The sequence below is a fragment of the Arachis ipaensis genome, chromosome B3, assembly GCF_059453495.1.
Source record: "Arachis ipaensis isolate K30076 ecotype BB chromosome B3, ASM5945349v1, whole genome shotgun sequence".
NCBI lineage: Eukaryota > Viridiplantae > Streptophyta > Magnoliopsida > Fabales > Fabaceae > Arachis > Arachis ipaensis.
In genome coordinates, this window is record NC_142438.1 from 27,530,356 (window position 1) to 27,545,863 (window position 15,508).

A 15,508-nucleotide genomic window follows, 5' to 3' on the forward strand; every position below is an offset into this window, starting at 1 on the left:
TACACTTACTTAATGTTTCATTCGATTGTTTTGTTAGTGCCTATCAACTAGTATTGAAACTGTTTTTATTTGATTATTAACGCTCCATCTAATCTTATTATTATTATTATTATTATTATTATTATTATTATTATTTAAGTATTTATCTAGTTAAAAATAATTATAGATAAGATATAATCATATGAATTAATAAAATTTACTTTGTTAAATTGTAAATAAAAATCAAGATAAAATTTTATTCTTATTTGGTTTTAAACCAAAAGATAAGATAACATAGAAAAAAATTTTAAAATTGTTCACCTTGCTTGAACACGTATAGTGCCTATCAACCAGTTTAGCAGTGTTTTTATCTAATTATTAGTGATTCGTCTAATGTTATCATTATTACTATTATATGAGTATTTAGCTACTTAAAAATAATTATAGATAAGATATAAAATTATGAATTAATATAATTTACTTTGTTAAATTGTAAATAACAATCAAGATAAAATTTTATTTGTATTTGATTTTAACCAAAAGATAAGATAACATAATTTTTTTTTAGATTGGTCACTTAATTTAAAAATTTTAAATAAGATAGAATTAATTAATTTGATTATCTTTTTTCGGTGTATATATATGTGTGCTCAACCCAACTAATTTTTTATACGTTGACAAATTAGTTTAAGTAATTACCTTTCAACCAAATCTACTCATAAAATATTCTTCCGTTGATAATAATCATGGATATTCCTCCTAAAGAAGATTTAGTCCTCAACGATGCATGTAATACACAGAATATGTCACTGGCTACAGACTGTGATCTTATCACATTTGATCTTGGTGATCAAATCAGAACTACAATTCCTAGTGCTAAGGTAAGACGTAATCGGTTTTTAAATTTTAGTAGAATGTATTATGCGTAATTTAATCTTTGATGTTTTCAACCTATAGAATGACCTAGTTATCAATGACGATGTTTTCAAAGCAAGGATCTAAATAAAAGTGAAGAATTGTCTAGTAAAGTGGAAGAGGTCCTCCGTAGCATGGAGGTAATTTAATTTGACAACCAGTAATGCAATTTATATTATGTCATACAATCTATATAGTATAAACATTTTTTCTCACTCTTTTTATATTTTTACATTTATATGACATTATTTTACCTAAAATGTTTGCAGTCAATGAGAGTTGTAAACATGGCTCGGGACGAACAGATTGATAAAATCCTTGAATCTGTAAGCCGCATTGAGACAATGATTTCACAACTCAGTCTGAACAATGATTTCGAGACTCCGACCAAGCTTTCTGTACAAAAGACACGTCCACTCTCAAATAGATTGAAGGCTAAGAGTTCGGATATTGATATTCATACTACTATATCAGACGATGAGGATGATCTTATCGAATTGGACAAGAGGTCTTTTATTCACGATGATGCGTTCAAAATTGAGATCAATATAGACAACCCAGTATCCCCAACTATAAGGGCCGCAAAAAAAAGAAAAATATATCAAACGTAATGCATGTGCATTAATGGACAACAACTCATATTTTTTACTATTATATTCTTAAAATGATAATAAGAATTTGCTGAATCTATTTATTTCTTAGGGTAAGACCACTATAGGGACACAGAAAAAATTACCGTTCAATCCCAGGTGGAATTAGAAAGCCAAAGATCGAGTCTAAATCATCCAATAAATCCAAGGCGTCTTATGCACTGAGCCAATCCACAAGTGGCTATAGAAGACCTGTTTATTTATTTTCTATTACGGACATAATTATCACTTAGACACCAATCTTTAATTATCTAGTCTCTTATGAGTACTGCTAATTAACCATATAGTTGTGTATTGCTAATACTTTTGTGTCAAACATTCATAGTCAATGCATTGTAAATTTATGTCAACTCCAACCATGCATCTTTTGGAAGATCAGATAAAGGCCTGTGCATATGCATTTTCAGCCTCACTGGATCCATTGTAAGATAATATGATATTATATTTGTTGTCACCGAATGAGGACCAATCTAATGTGTTTTTGGTTGTTAACTGATACAGGGAAGAACTTGTGGTAACAGATACAATTAGAGCAACTAGATCAAACTTTGAACATTTCATACCTGACAGACCCATTACTGATAAGGTACACAAATAATCTATTCATTAATTTACATTTGATTTTTCGCACAAACGAGTACTATATTTGGATTATGGTTCAGATTCTTGAATTAGCAGCATTGAGATGCACTGATGACCAATCTGATGTAAGTTTCAAGACAATGTGGCAACTTTCACCGAGATTTGTGGTATGTTATATAACCCCTAATAAGATAATTTTACTGATTATAAGTTATAAATGTAACGCTGATATAGAACCATGCTTTATCATGCACTAACAGTTATATTGGTTTGTATTAATGAATTGGTGGATGTCTTCAGCAAGATAAATTTAAAGAAGAAGATGGAACATTATATTTATAAATTTATGCAACCTACTTCTGATTTAAAATTTGTAAGATTTTTTTTGGATATTCGTGGTTGGATGTAGTTTTTCATCATTAACAAACATAACTCACGGGCAAATTTTATAGTCTAGATATATGTTCCTATTCAAGAGGGTGACCACTGGTATCTAATGGTAATTTCGATTTGCGATCGCACAATCTATCACTTGGATACCCATTTTAATGATGACAGAATTCACCATCGTGAACGTGTTATCAAGGCACTAGTAAGGATTTGAAATAATTTTACTAAGCTTATCTACTGATATTTTGTTTTTATTATCTAACTAGTTAAATGAAATTAGGCAAACGTACTGGAGCAAGTCATCAAGTTGAACTTTTACAAAGACGATGGCATTTAAGAGTATAATAAACAATTTTATGACTACAAAATTACAAGGCCAGAAGATATACCTCAATGTAGTTCAAGCTTGAACTCTGCAACTTGGGTGATGAAGTGGATGGATATGACTTTTGAGTTTAAACCAAATGGTAACAATAAGGTGCGCATTTATAAAACAACTCTCTAATATTTACTTACCATTTTTTGAACTAATTTATAGTGAATAAATTGCAACTTGAGGATCACAATATTCGCATGATAACTGCTGTGCATTTACTCCAGAGTCGGATCAACCATAAGAAGTCACAAATTATAGCGTCGGCCAATGAGTTTTCGAATATGCACACAAACCATGAGATGTAAAGATTATAGTAGTAATCTAGATAAAACTTAATACTTTGGTTATTGCCTATTTATTTGTTATGTTTGGTGGGTGTACTTCTTTAGTTATTTTTCAATGACTTCTTAAATAGATATTTATCGTTTTGTGGCTTTTACAATTTTTCTCTATTTCTATGCACTATATAGATATTTTAGTTTAAAAAAATCATATTATTTTGATGAAGTAATGTTATTTTTATTTATTATTTCAGCAACAATGGCATACAAATATTATGTCTTGTGAATTATATTTTATTTTATGTAATTAATTTATGTAAAAAAAATTTCAGATCTTTTTATTTATTTGCATTCTATTTTGTAGTTTTCATTTGATCAAGATTTGACCTCTCTATTTTCATTAAATTTTATATATATTGCTAATAGAAAAATAAATCTAGATAACAGTGACCATAAAAACAAAAGATCATGATTACTATATATTGCAGTGTAAAAAGAGATACTTTCTTAAAAGTCAGAGTATCCATTTTTAGGTAATTTATTTCGAATCATCAAAGTCTTCGTTTCTATACCATTGCCCACTCAACAATGCTACCCATTGACCATGAGTGGGAATAGATTGCAATTGCAATATATTTATATTCTTAATGTGAACACTTCGTGGCCCATGAATTATCTTCAATCAAAATATACAAACATGATTAATAATATATATTTTAAATAAGCATGTTCATGGAAGGTCAAAATTCAAAACCCAATTAATAAGCTTTTAATTTGCAATAATGGTAATGAATACGTACACGCCGCAGAAAATCAGTTTGGTTCGGTTCGGTTCGATTTTTTCAATCATTTGGAAAATGTAAAATTCTATCCATTCTGACCTAATAAAATTAAGCCATAATACGAACATATGAATCATAGTATGAAAAACTTAAGCTGTAAAGAAATTGACTAAATCATAGCAATAAGAATAAGGGTGGTGGAAAGCAACAACTATTATCAATCAATCACTACTTCTATAATGTATATATATCAGGTGATTTAAAACTCTGTCTTCCAAAAATTAAAACAATATAAATTAGAACACTAAATCACAAATTCAAATTAGATAATGAACCTGACTCAGAAAAACCAAGAAGCAATAAGAAAAGCAAAAAGGGACTGAATCAGAAATAGAACCAAAATGAATAAAAAATACAACCAAACTAATTTAAAAAATTTTTATGTGGTGCACCAATTCCACAAATTCTTCCACTTTCACCTTCTCCTTTCCTGTATTATCATTGAGTAAACAAAAAGTTCAGAATCAACTCTAAGTCAAAATTACCCTAAATCAAAACAGAACAAAAAGTTCTGAATTAAAAAACAAAATCAGAATCAACAACTCAACCATAGAATCAAGAACAAGCCAACCAAGTGTTACTACAAATTAGAATCAATAAGACTGAACCAAAACTAAATAAAATAGAATCAGAACAAAAAAAAAAAACAAAACCTGAGGCTTAGGGAAGAACTTTCTATGTCAGAGACTTCCTTTGAGCTTGAACATTGAACATTGAATAATGAATAGTTAACAACAGAACAACAATCAGAGCAAGTTCAGTAAATCAACAATAACTAAATGAACCATAATCAGAAGCAATTTCAGTAAATCAACAAGAATTAAATTAAACAATGAAGAACAATCAGCAACAAATATACATTGAAATTATACATTGAACAACAAAACAAAATTAATACCAATTACAAATACTTTGAAGGTAGAACAGAAATTATTCAAACAAAAGCGTAAATTCAAACAAATTAAAAATTATTAACCATTACTAGAAATACAAACAAAAATACACTAAACGTAGAAGTTAGAACATAAATTATTCAAACAAAAGTAGAAATTCAAACAAAATAAAATTATTAACAATTACCGAAAATTTGAACAATAATACACTGCTTATAGAACAGAAATCATTCAAATTAATCCCTGAACGTCGCTACTGGGTGGCTGGGAGTGGCTGGGTTCACCGGTTTGCGCTAATGGGAGGGGTTGAACGTCGCTTTTGGGTGGCTGGTCCGGCGATGCTGGGAGGCGTTGGGTTTGCTGGTTCGTGCTGCTAGGAGAGGCTGAATGTCGTTGCTGGGTGGCTGGTCCAGCGCTCCTGGGAGGCGCTGATGGGAGGAGCTGGGAGGCGCTGATGGGAGGAGCTAGGAGGCGCTGGTTCGGCGGAATTAGGAGGGGCTGCGAGGCGTTGGGAGGGGCTGTGGTAATGGGGCTTATGTGAGAGTGTGGCTGCGCTAGGTTAGGAGTCAGGAATGTTAGGGGATTAGGTTATCTGATGAGTGATGGGGGTGGGGTGGGGTAATGGTCTAATAGTTTTTTTGGGTTTTCTATTTGACCGGTTCGGTTCGGTTCAAGTTTTTAGTGGCAAAACCGAAAATCGAACCGAACCGCAAAAAATAGCAAAACATAATTTTTTCGGTTTTGTTCGGTTTTCGGTTTTTTTTATTCGATTAGTCGGTTTTGTTCGGTCTGGATCGGTTTTGAACACCCCTAGTCAATGAGAGACATGGTGAAAAAAAAAAGTTTAAGTGATAACACTTTTTTTTCGTATTTAAATTACTTTTAGTCAGAGGGAAGGAAGAGGCCGCGGAGGTGCCGACAACAACAGACGGCGCCGGTAGAACCCTAATTTACAGACTTTGAAGATTTGCTTTTCTGATTCTGATTCTGAATGAGGAACGAAGGGGGGAGGGAGTTAGGGGAAGGGGGGTTGACGTGTTACGCGTTTGGTGTTGTTTTTAATCAAACCGGCGTCCTTTTTAAGAACCGATCGGATATCACGGTCCGGTCAAACCGGCCGATTTAACAGTTTTCAACGGTTTTAAATACTGGACCAGACCATTTACATTGCCGATTTGACCGATTTTTTTACCCTTTTCGCAAACCGATCTTTAGTTGACAATTATTTCATCTAAAAAGCATACGCACGACTATTGGAAGAATATATACAATTTCATTAATATAGTGCAAAAAAATAAATAAATACAAATATGGAACTGATTCATTCCGCAAAAATATTAAGTATATGGAGGTGGCTAACTATCACTATCTAACTCAGCCGTCGGTTCTGGATATATGTCGCCATCATCCGAACCATTAGCTTCATCTTCAATAACGTTGTTGTCAATGTCCTTTTGCCAAGGACATGTTGTCTTCTTATGTCCTTCCATTTGACAAACACTACAATGTTGCAGCTTTTTCCTAAATGGTTGTCCTGAGCCTACACCGCTTTGATGCACATACGGATTGCTACTTTTAGCTACACCTGACTGAGGTTGATTAGTGCCTTCGTCTGCAGCCTTGTAAGATGAGTACAATCCCATAATTAGGTCACGTGTCTCTTCATATCTCTCTGGTACTTTAGCAGTAACAACAGCCAATTGTTTAGAAAATTTCATCAAGGCACTTTGACGACTAATAACAACAGCATCCCTAGTGAACCCACTTGGATCATTGAGTGCTGATTTAACCTTTTTTGTCCATCTATCCAATACTAATGACCGGAGAATCTCACAAATGTCTCTGTCAACCAGAACTTTCACAATATGTTCACAGGGAATTCCAAATGACTCCATTCTTAAACAGGTACACATGAAGATCATTTTTTCTTGACAAAAATCAACGGTCCACATAAAATCGGGCCTCCCATGCTTACACATAATGTACTTTATGCAATCATCGTTATTCTCTATGTTTAGCACCCGCATTGATCCAGCTCTAGAGAAAAATGGCTGAAAGAAAAGAAATATCTCATGAGTGTATAACTCAGCAGCATATCTCTCTAGCAGCTCTATACAAGTCTGCATGACGGACACCCCACGTGTAGATTCATAATCAGCATTAAATTCTTTAAAGCGCAAGTGTGCAACACACCTTTGAAAATGCTCTACAAAACTTTTCAAATCATACCGCGACCCCACATACCTTGCCACAACTGAGTGTAAACCTTCACATCTTGAGGTAGTTCTAAAGCCAGCAAAGAATTTTCCTCTTATATATGCAGTAGCCCACATATGCTTCGCTTCGTACATGTTGATCACCCACGGCTTATCCTCAAGGCCAAATTATTCAATAAGCTGAACCCAGTTACGCTTAAACACGGGAATCTCGTAGTCTCCCAACATGATTTTTCTGAATTTAGATGTAAACGATGGATTTTCAACATTGCTAGTTGCATTTCGAATAAGGTGCCAAGCGCATAATCTATGTCTGACTTCGGGAAATACATCTCTTACTACATTCCTAATCGCCATGGCCCATCAGTTATTATTGAGGTCGGGGTCTTGCCCTTCATTGCAAACATGAGCTGACGCAGGAGCCAAATATATGTATCAGTAGTTTCGTCCACAATTAACGCAGCAGCAAAAACAATTGTTTGGTTGTGGTGGTTAACCCCGCTGAATATGACTAATGGACAACTATACTTGTTCTTCTTGTACGTAGCATCAAAAGCAATAACATCCCCGAAGAGTCGGTAGTCTAGTTGGCTAATCCCATCAAACCAGAACAAGTTACGTAACAAACCTCTTGAATCATGACATGCCTTGAAATATAATTGTGGATCCTTCAACCGCATAGCCTCCAACTTCTTCAACACTCGTGCTACATCACTAGGAATTTGACGCCTTTGCCGAGCAATCTCATTGTACATATCTCTGGGACCATAGCCAACAAATTCATACCCGCCTGCTTGACTAGCTAGTAGACCAAATATCTGTGAAGTGCTAATCCCTGACTTTAGCATGTTCATCATTTGCATAATATCTGCCTCTGACATTTTTCTGTGGGTAGGCAACATAGCACTGAATTGTGTATCCAACAGATCATGGTTGTGTTCGTAAGAGAAATAAAAGATATGCCACCTTCCAGTTTCTGGTACAAATTTAACATCCATTCGAGCTTCACATCCAGTTCTTTTTCACTAAATTTTAAAGTTGTAATGTCTTGCACGGAGTCAACCGCATAAGCAGCTTCAAGGATATCTTCTGACTGATCAGATTCAGAAAAATACGCTCCCTCAGTAAATTCATCTCCGAAATCTTGTTCGAATTCATTCTGTTCATCCATCATATCTTGGTCACTTACTAGCTCTTCTTGTTGGTTAAAGTCATCGTCCTCCTGGTATTGCACATTCATCTCAGTGTCCGTAAATATACCTGACATCTTAAAAATGTCCAATTAAAAAAAAATCAGTACACTCCGTCTTATAACATTACATAAAATAGATAGATTCTAATATTGCTAGCAGGGACGGATCCAGAGATTTTAATATGGAGGTGCCAATTTTTATATAATTTTTTTAATCTATAAAATAATTAACAAATAGTTATTGGAGTTAGTTTTTTAACAGATTTATTAAGATACATATAATTATAATTTTTTTCCACAATTTTATTTTTAATATGATAATTACATAAATAAAATATAACAATATCAATTGTACATTATAAATTTATAAAATACCATATAATTTATAACGAGATTTGCTAAAAATTATCCCATATCTTATTAATTAAAATTCATTCTTTCAAAAGTTTTAAAAAATTTGAAAATAAATTATAAATTATTAATTATTTGAAAGACATGGTACCCTTATAGAATATAAGATATACGATATCTTTATAAAATTTTTCTTTTACCAATGTAAATTTAGAAGAAGAATTAATATTTTTTACAAGAAAATAATATCTACAGTACATAATATGATTACCAAAATATAACTACTTAAGTTATTATTAATATAAAAATATGAATGTTAAATATATTAATATAAAAAAACAAATGATTTTTTTTAAAAAAATAAATATAAAAATTATTATATAAAAACTAATTTGAAAGGTACAAAGACTTGAGGGTATGATATTAAATTAGTTAGGTAAAAATATTAGTGAATTAAACAATTAAGACATAGATCTATTACATAGTGAAAAATAATACATATAAAACTATTAAATTACATAATATTTTTTTATTTTTTAAATATAAATCTTATATATAAGTATAGTTTCTTAAAATTTTGGGGAGTCCAGGCCACTACTCGTCCCCTCTAGGTCCGTCCCTGATTGCTAGCTAATTAATAATAAAAAATAATAACATCTATTTATTTTTTTAGTATTTCTCAATGTCTGTGAATTAATAAAAAATAAAAAAATATTTTTTCATTACACAATTAATTTTATGAATAAAGTATCGAAACGAATAATTGCAAAATTAGAGATTCTATTCACTGACCTCGATTTTGTAATCAAAACGATAGATTGTTTTCTGAACACTACAATGAAAAAAAATTATTGGACCTTTGCTGATTGCTGCAACGGTGATTGTCAATTAACGATGAACAAATAGTGGATATTAAATAGACGGATAAAAAATGAAAAAAAAATGGATATTGAGTAGATGGATGTTTAAAAGAAAAACAATGAAATTTTTTATAATCAAAGAGAATAATACACTATTTCAATGGTGGGATTGAATAATTGGTGATGGATTATTCACCAATTTATAATGTTTTTTTTTTTGAAAGGAAAAGCTCAACACAACAAGTGGAGCATAGAATAACAACCAGACACAATTATAAAAAGGAGTACGTTATAAAAATACTAAATAATCCCCGCTGTCATCTTCGGCATTGCCATCAACAACAGTAGGGATCCACACCTATCCACTCCTTGTAGTGTATGGAGGACTGGTAGATGATCTCTTTAACCCCTTTTCCTTTATTCTGAAAAATCCGTCTATTCCTTTCCAACCAAACGTTCCAGATAATGGTACAGAAACATACCATCCACCTCTTGCGCTCCTGTTTACTAGTTGATAACTCAGTCCAACTTTGAAAATGCTCCTTTAGCGTTCCCGGGCACGACCAAGGTCTTTCAACAAGAGAGAGCCAAGCACACCACACCTGCCAGGAGAATCCACAACCAAGAAATAAGTGATATCCAGATTCAATACTTTCATTACACAGCACACAGACAGTATCCTCCTGGTTAATCACTCCCAGTCGACTCAGCCTCTCCTTCGTATTAACCCTTCCAGTCAGGACAAACCATATGAACAATTCAACTCTAGATGGGACTAAACCTTTCCAAACTGTCCTAGTAAAGCTGTAGCTCGCTATATCCTCTGGAAGCATTTCCACCTGCATAGCCTGCACAAAGGAGTTAGTAGAAAATACACCTTGTTTATCAAATTTCCACACAACTCTGTCCTCCCTCCCATATACTAAATTAACCAGTCTTAATGTTTCATGCAACTGGTTGACTAAGTCCAACTCCCATTGGAATAGCACTCGCCTCCATTGGAAGTTCCATCTCCACTCTAACCCGTCCCAGAACCCACAATCCCCTATGACGGATCCTCTTTGGTTTGAAACTGAGAAAAGCCTTGGAAAAAGATCTTTCAGGGTCCCACCACGTAACCATAGATCCTCCCAGAACCGAGTTCCTCTTCCGTCCCCAATCTCCATAGACAGTCCGTTGATCATTTTCTGTTTCAGTCGTTGATCCTTGAACTGTAACTGGCATATATCCTTCCATGGCCCCCCTCGGGTAGGTAGCACCTGAGATGACAGCATCACCTTGGGGTTGAGGTTGTTACATGAGCATACTACCTTCTTCCATAAGGGGCAATCCTCCCTCGAAAACCGCCACCACCACTTAAAGAGCAGGGCTGTGTTACGCACCATGGCATCACCAACACCTAGCCCTCCGAACTTTTTGGGGGTCTGAACCACCTCCCACCTAACCATGGCCATACCAAGTCTACCATCCTCCTTACTCCATAGGAACCTTCTCTGTAGGGAGATCAGTTTTTCGGCAACAGTCTTTGGCATCTTATACAAACTCAAATAATAGACTGGCAGGCTATTCAAAACAGACTTAATCAGTACCAGCTTACCAGCTTTACTTAGGGTCTTGGACTTCCACATGCTCAGTTTCTGCTCCACCTTGTCTATAATGGGCTTCCAAGTCTTCACCAATCTCGGGTTCGCTCCTAACTGGATCCCCAAGTATTTCACCGGAAGGGAGTCCACCTTACAGCCCAGCACTCGAGACATACGTTGTATCCACTGACCGTCACAATTTACAGGAATCAGGCTAGACTTATCAAAATTAATAGTCAGACCTGACATGAGCTCAAAGCAACGCAAGATCCTCTTGTAGTTCTTTATGGTTTCTTCTTCCGGTGGACAGAACAGGACAGTATCATCCGCAAACTGAAGATGTGACAGCTCGACATGATCTCTACCCACCAATAACGGCGAAAGTCGCCCATTTCTCACCGCCTCCCTGAACATCCGATGCATGACTTCAGCAACCAGAACAAATAGGAATGGAGACAATGGATCCCCCTGTCGCAAGCCTCTTTCCATCTTGAATGGATTTGATGGCGAACCATTTATCAACACTGACATACTGCTCGTACTTACGCACTCCATAATCCAATTCCTCCACCTTTGGCCAAACCCCATCTTTTGCAGCACAAGATCCACAAAGCTCCATCTGACTTTATCATATGCTTTCTGGAAATCTAGCTTTATTATTACCCCTTCCTTCTTTGTCGCTTTCATCCATTGAACAGTTTCGCAAGCAATAAGGGCCCCGTCATGAATCTTACGTCCTTTGATAAAGGCACTCTGAGTCTCACCAACCAGTCGTGGCATGATTGCTCGATTGAATATTAAGGAAAAGATTAGATTAGAGTATCTAAATCAAAATAAAACCTTAATAAAGGAAGATAGAATTTTAAAGATAAGATAGATGAATAACAAGATAATTTCTAAAAACGATAACAAGATTGAAATAGGCGTAATACATCGCGTTCTAATCGATTGAATTCTCATGCCAATCGATTGATATGGAATTCACATACACAACCAATCGATTGAATTTGGCAAATTCATATTGTTTGGGTAAATTCAATTGATTGAGTAACAAAAGCAATCGATTGTTTTGGTGAGACCCCAGGTTGTTTTCAAGCATTCAATCGATTGGAGATTATAAACAATCGATTGAATTACAAAAATTCACTTTTTATTCATCGTTCAATCGATTGGGTCATATGACCAATCGATTGATTTATGCGAAAACCATGCTACCTTGCAATTTTCAATCGATTGTTTTGTGATAAACTATAATCCAATCGATTGAGTTATAATTCAATCGATTATTTTGATAATCCAATTGATTGGTTTTCAAGGAAACACGATTTTATGGTTCATCACGAACGTCATGAATCAAATATAAACTTTTAATCCATTCGAATGGCCAAAAGCTTTATTACGATCAATGGAAGATCTAATTCGTTATTGTTTTTGTTTTTGATTATTAACAAACATAATAAATGATTGATAAAATAATAATTTATAAAATAAAAAACAGTTTTTATAATTAAATAAAAATATATAGAGTTAATTTGTAATTAAAATTAGTTAAAAGACTATGTAGCAGTTGTTAAAAAAATTTTAAAAATATATTTTATTATGGGACCATCGAATCCTTAGCCTACTAGGAGCTCATGTTTACTATCTGTTTTCAGTTGAAGCGTACATTTGTATTGATATTGGTACTTAAGAACACATTTATCTAATCTCTTTTAGAAGTTGCATGTAATGAATTTATTAATCATTAAGAGAATTCGACGAGTGTATATATTTTTTTTTAAAATGTTATTTGTATATTAATATTAGCTATTAAAATTAATTATTATGTATTTATGTATAAATATATGTATAATTTAATTTATTTTTAATATATATTTTATATTTTAATGTATATTCTATATTAATAGTTGATTTTAATAGTTGATAAAATATACATTTAGCATGATTGATTTTTTTATAGGTTATAACATATATATACTATAGAGTATTAATTATTAAAGAAATAAATTACTAGAAATCTTAGACTATTATCTTATTTATCATATATACTAATTATTAGACTCTCAAATCTAATCATGCATAGTCACATTTAAAATTTAAAGTATATGAATCAATTATTTTATTTAACTTATTATAAGAATTTGAATATTCAACTCATTTTGACAAAGATATAAGCTTTACCACGAAAAAGTAGGCACTGGATTCGATGGTCCCAAAATGTTTGGACCATTAAATGGTCTTATAACAAAACATGTTTTTTAAGTTTTTTTTAACAATTGTTAAATAGTCATTTTCTAATTTTAATTACAAATTAACCCCATATATTTTATTTAATTATAAAAAATATTTTTATTTTATAAATTATTATTTTATCATTCATCTATTATGTTTATTAACAATCAAAATAAAAAACAATAACGAATTAGATCTTCCATTAATCGTAATAAACTTTTTGGCCATTTCAATCGATTAAAAGTTTATATTTGATCCGTGACGTTCGTCCAGGGCTGTGAAATCGTGTTTCTTTGAAAATCAATCGATTGGATTATCAAAACAATCGATTGAATTTCAGGTTTCCCATAACTCAATCGATTAGACTACAAGTTATCACAAAACAATCGATTGAAAATTGTAAGGCAGCATAGTTTTCGCAAAAATCAATCGATTGGTCATATTACCCAATCGATTGAACGATGACTAAAATGTTAGTTTTTTAAAATTCAATCGATTGCTTATACTACCCAATCGATTGAAATTCAGTCTCGATTGGTCATATTACCAATAGATTGAAATCATCAAAGCAATCTGTTTTAGTTAATTCAATCGATTGGTTCTGTTATTCCCTCAATAAATTCATCTCCAAAATCTTGTTCAGATTAATATTATTTATCCATCATATCTTGGTCACATATTAGCTCTTTTTGTTGGTTAATGTCATCGTCCTCATAGTATTATTCATCCATCTCAATGTCCGTAAATATACCTGACATCTTCAAAATTTACCAATGAAAAAATTCCAGTACACTTCCTATAATACTAAAATCATTTTTACTTATTATTTAAAAAAATATCATTTTCCAAAATTCCATTTTTCAACTTTAATTTTTCAAATACGATTTTTTTTTTATTTAGGGCGAGTTAGCCGCACTTTATATCTTTTTATAGAGTTTGTCTAACCCCGGCGAATGTCACTCGAATTTTTTTCAAAACCATCAAAACTCAAAATTTTAAGCCATTATCATCGTCTAGTACGTAGGAGTACACAAAAATATACCGATAACAAGCATGACTTTTTCAACATTAACGGCAACAATTATCATCGTTTCCAGAAATATACAGATACACGGGAATAAGACATATTTAACCAGGATTTTTTCTCATTATAAATTAAAAAAAAACCTATTATTCTTCCAATATTCTTGTGTACTCTATGTACTCTGGAGACGATGATAATGGTTGTCCTTGTCTATTGTGAAGTTTAAGAACTTGAGTTAGCCATTTTTTTTAGAACTTGAAGTGAAGTTCGTCGGGGTTAGACAAACTCTATAAAAATTATAGTGCGACAAACTTGCTTTGCATAAAAAAACTCGTATTTGGAAAATTAAAGTTAAAAATGGGATTTTTGAAAATAATAATTTACTGAGGGGGTTAGAGAACCAATCGATTGAATTAACTAAACCCAAATTGCTTTGATGATTTCAATCGATTGGGTAATATGACCAATCGATTGAATAAGAAAAATCTCATATGCCTTGCAAAATTCAATCGATTGTGTATCAATTTCAATCGATTGAAGTTTGGGAAGCCTGAATTTCAATCGATTGGTTTGTGCATTCAATCGATTGAATTTTTAACAAAAATGATTTTTCCAACTCAATACGTATGTAATTGGATCAATGATAAAATTATAATCGATTAAGATTGTAAAATATTTATTATCATTAATGGAAGATCTAATTTATTATTGTTTCAGTTTTTTATTCTCAATAAACATGATAGATAAATGATAAAAAAAATAATTTATACAATAAAAAATAAATTTTATAATTAAATAATATATAAAGGATTAATTTATAATTAAAATTAAATAAGGACTATTTAATAGTTATTAAAAAACTTAAAAAAATATATTTTATTATAAAACCATTTAATGGTCCAAACGTTCTGGGACCATCGAATCCTTTGCCGAAAAAGTATAATATTCTTCCGTTTGACCAATATTGATTGGGTTTTATTATTTAAAAAATAATTTTAAAAATATCTCTCGAGTTAAACAACCATAGCGATAAATTACAATCTAAAAATAATTTAGCATAAAACAAATTACTCTGGTTGACAAACTATACTGAATCGGAAGTGAATTCTAGATTATAATGTGTCTAACACTCACACAATCAC

At 32.4% G+C, this 15,508-nt stretch overlaps 1 protein-coding gene across 1 annotated transcript; it reads right to left on the reverse strand.

Moving 5' to 3' along the window:
- Nucleotides 1-6,263: 6,263 nt before the first annotated feature.
- LOC107632843 (protein FAR1-RELATED SEQUENCE 9-like) lies at nt 6,264-7,259 on the reverse strand. The gene has a single exon (XM_016336487.1). It carries the CDS (start codon nt 7,257-7,259, stop codon nt 6,264-6,266), a length of 996 nt encoding a protein of 331 aa, XP_016191973.1.
- Between the last annotated feature and the right edge of the window lie 8,249 nt (nt 7,260-15,508).

Excerpts from the sequence above, each read along its gene's own strand:
- LOC107632843 (XM_016336487.1), bottom strand. The coding sequence starts at position 7,259 with ATGTACGAAGCGAAGCATATGTGGGCTACTGCATATATAAGAGGAAAA.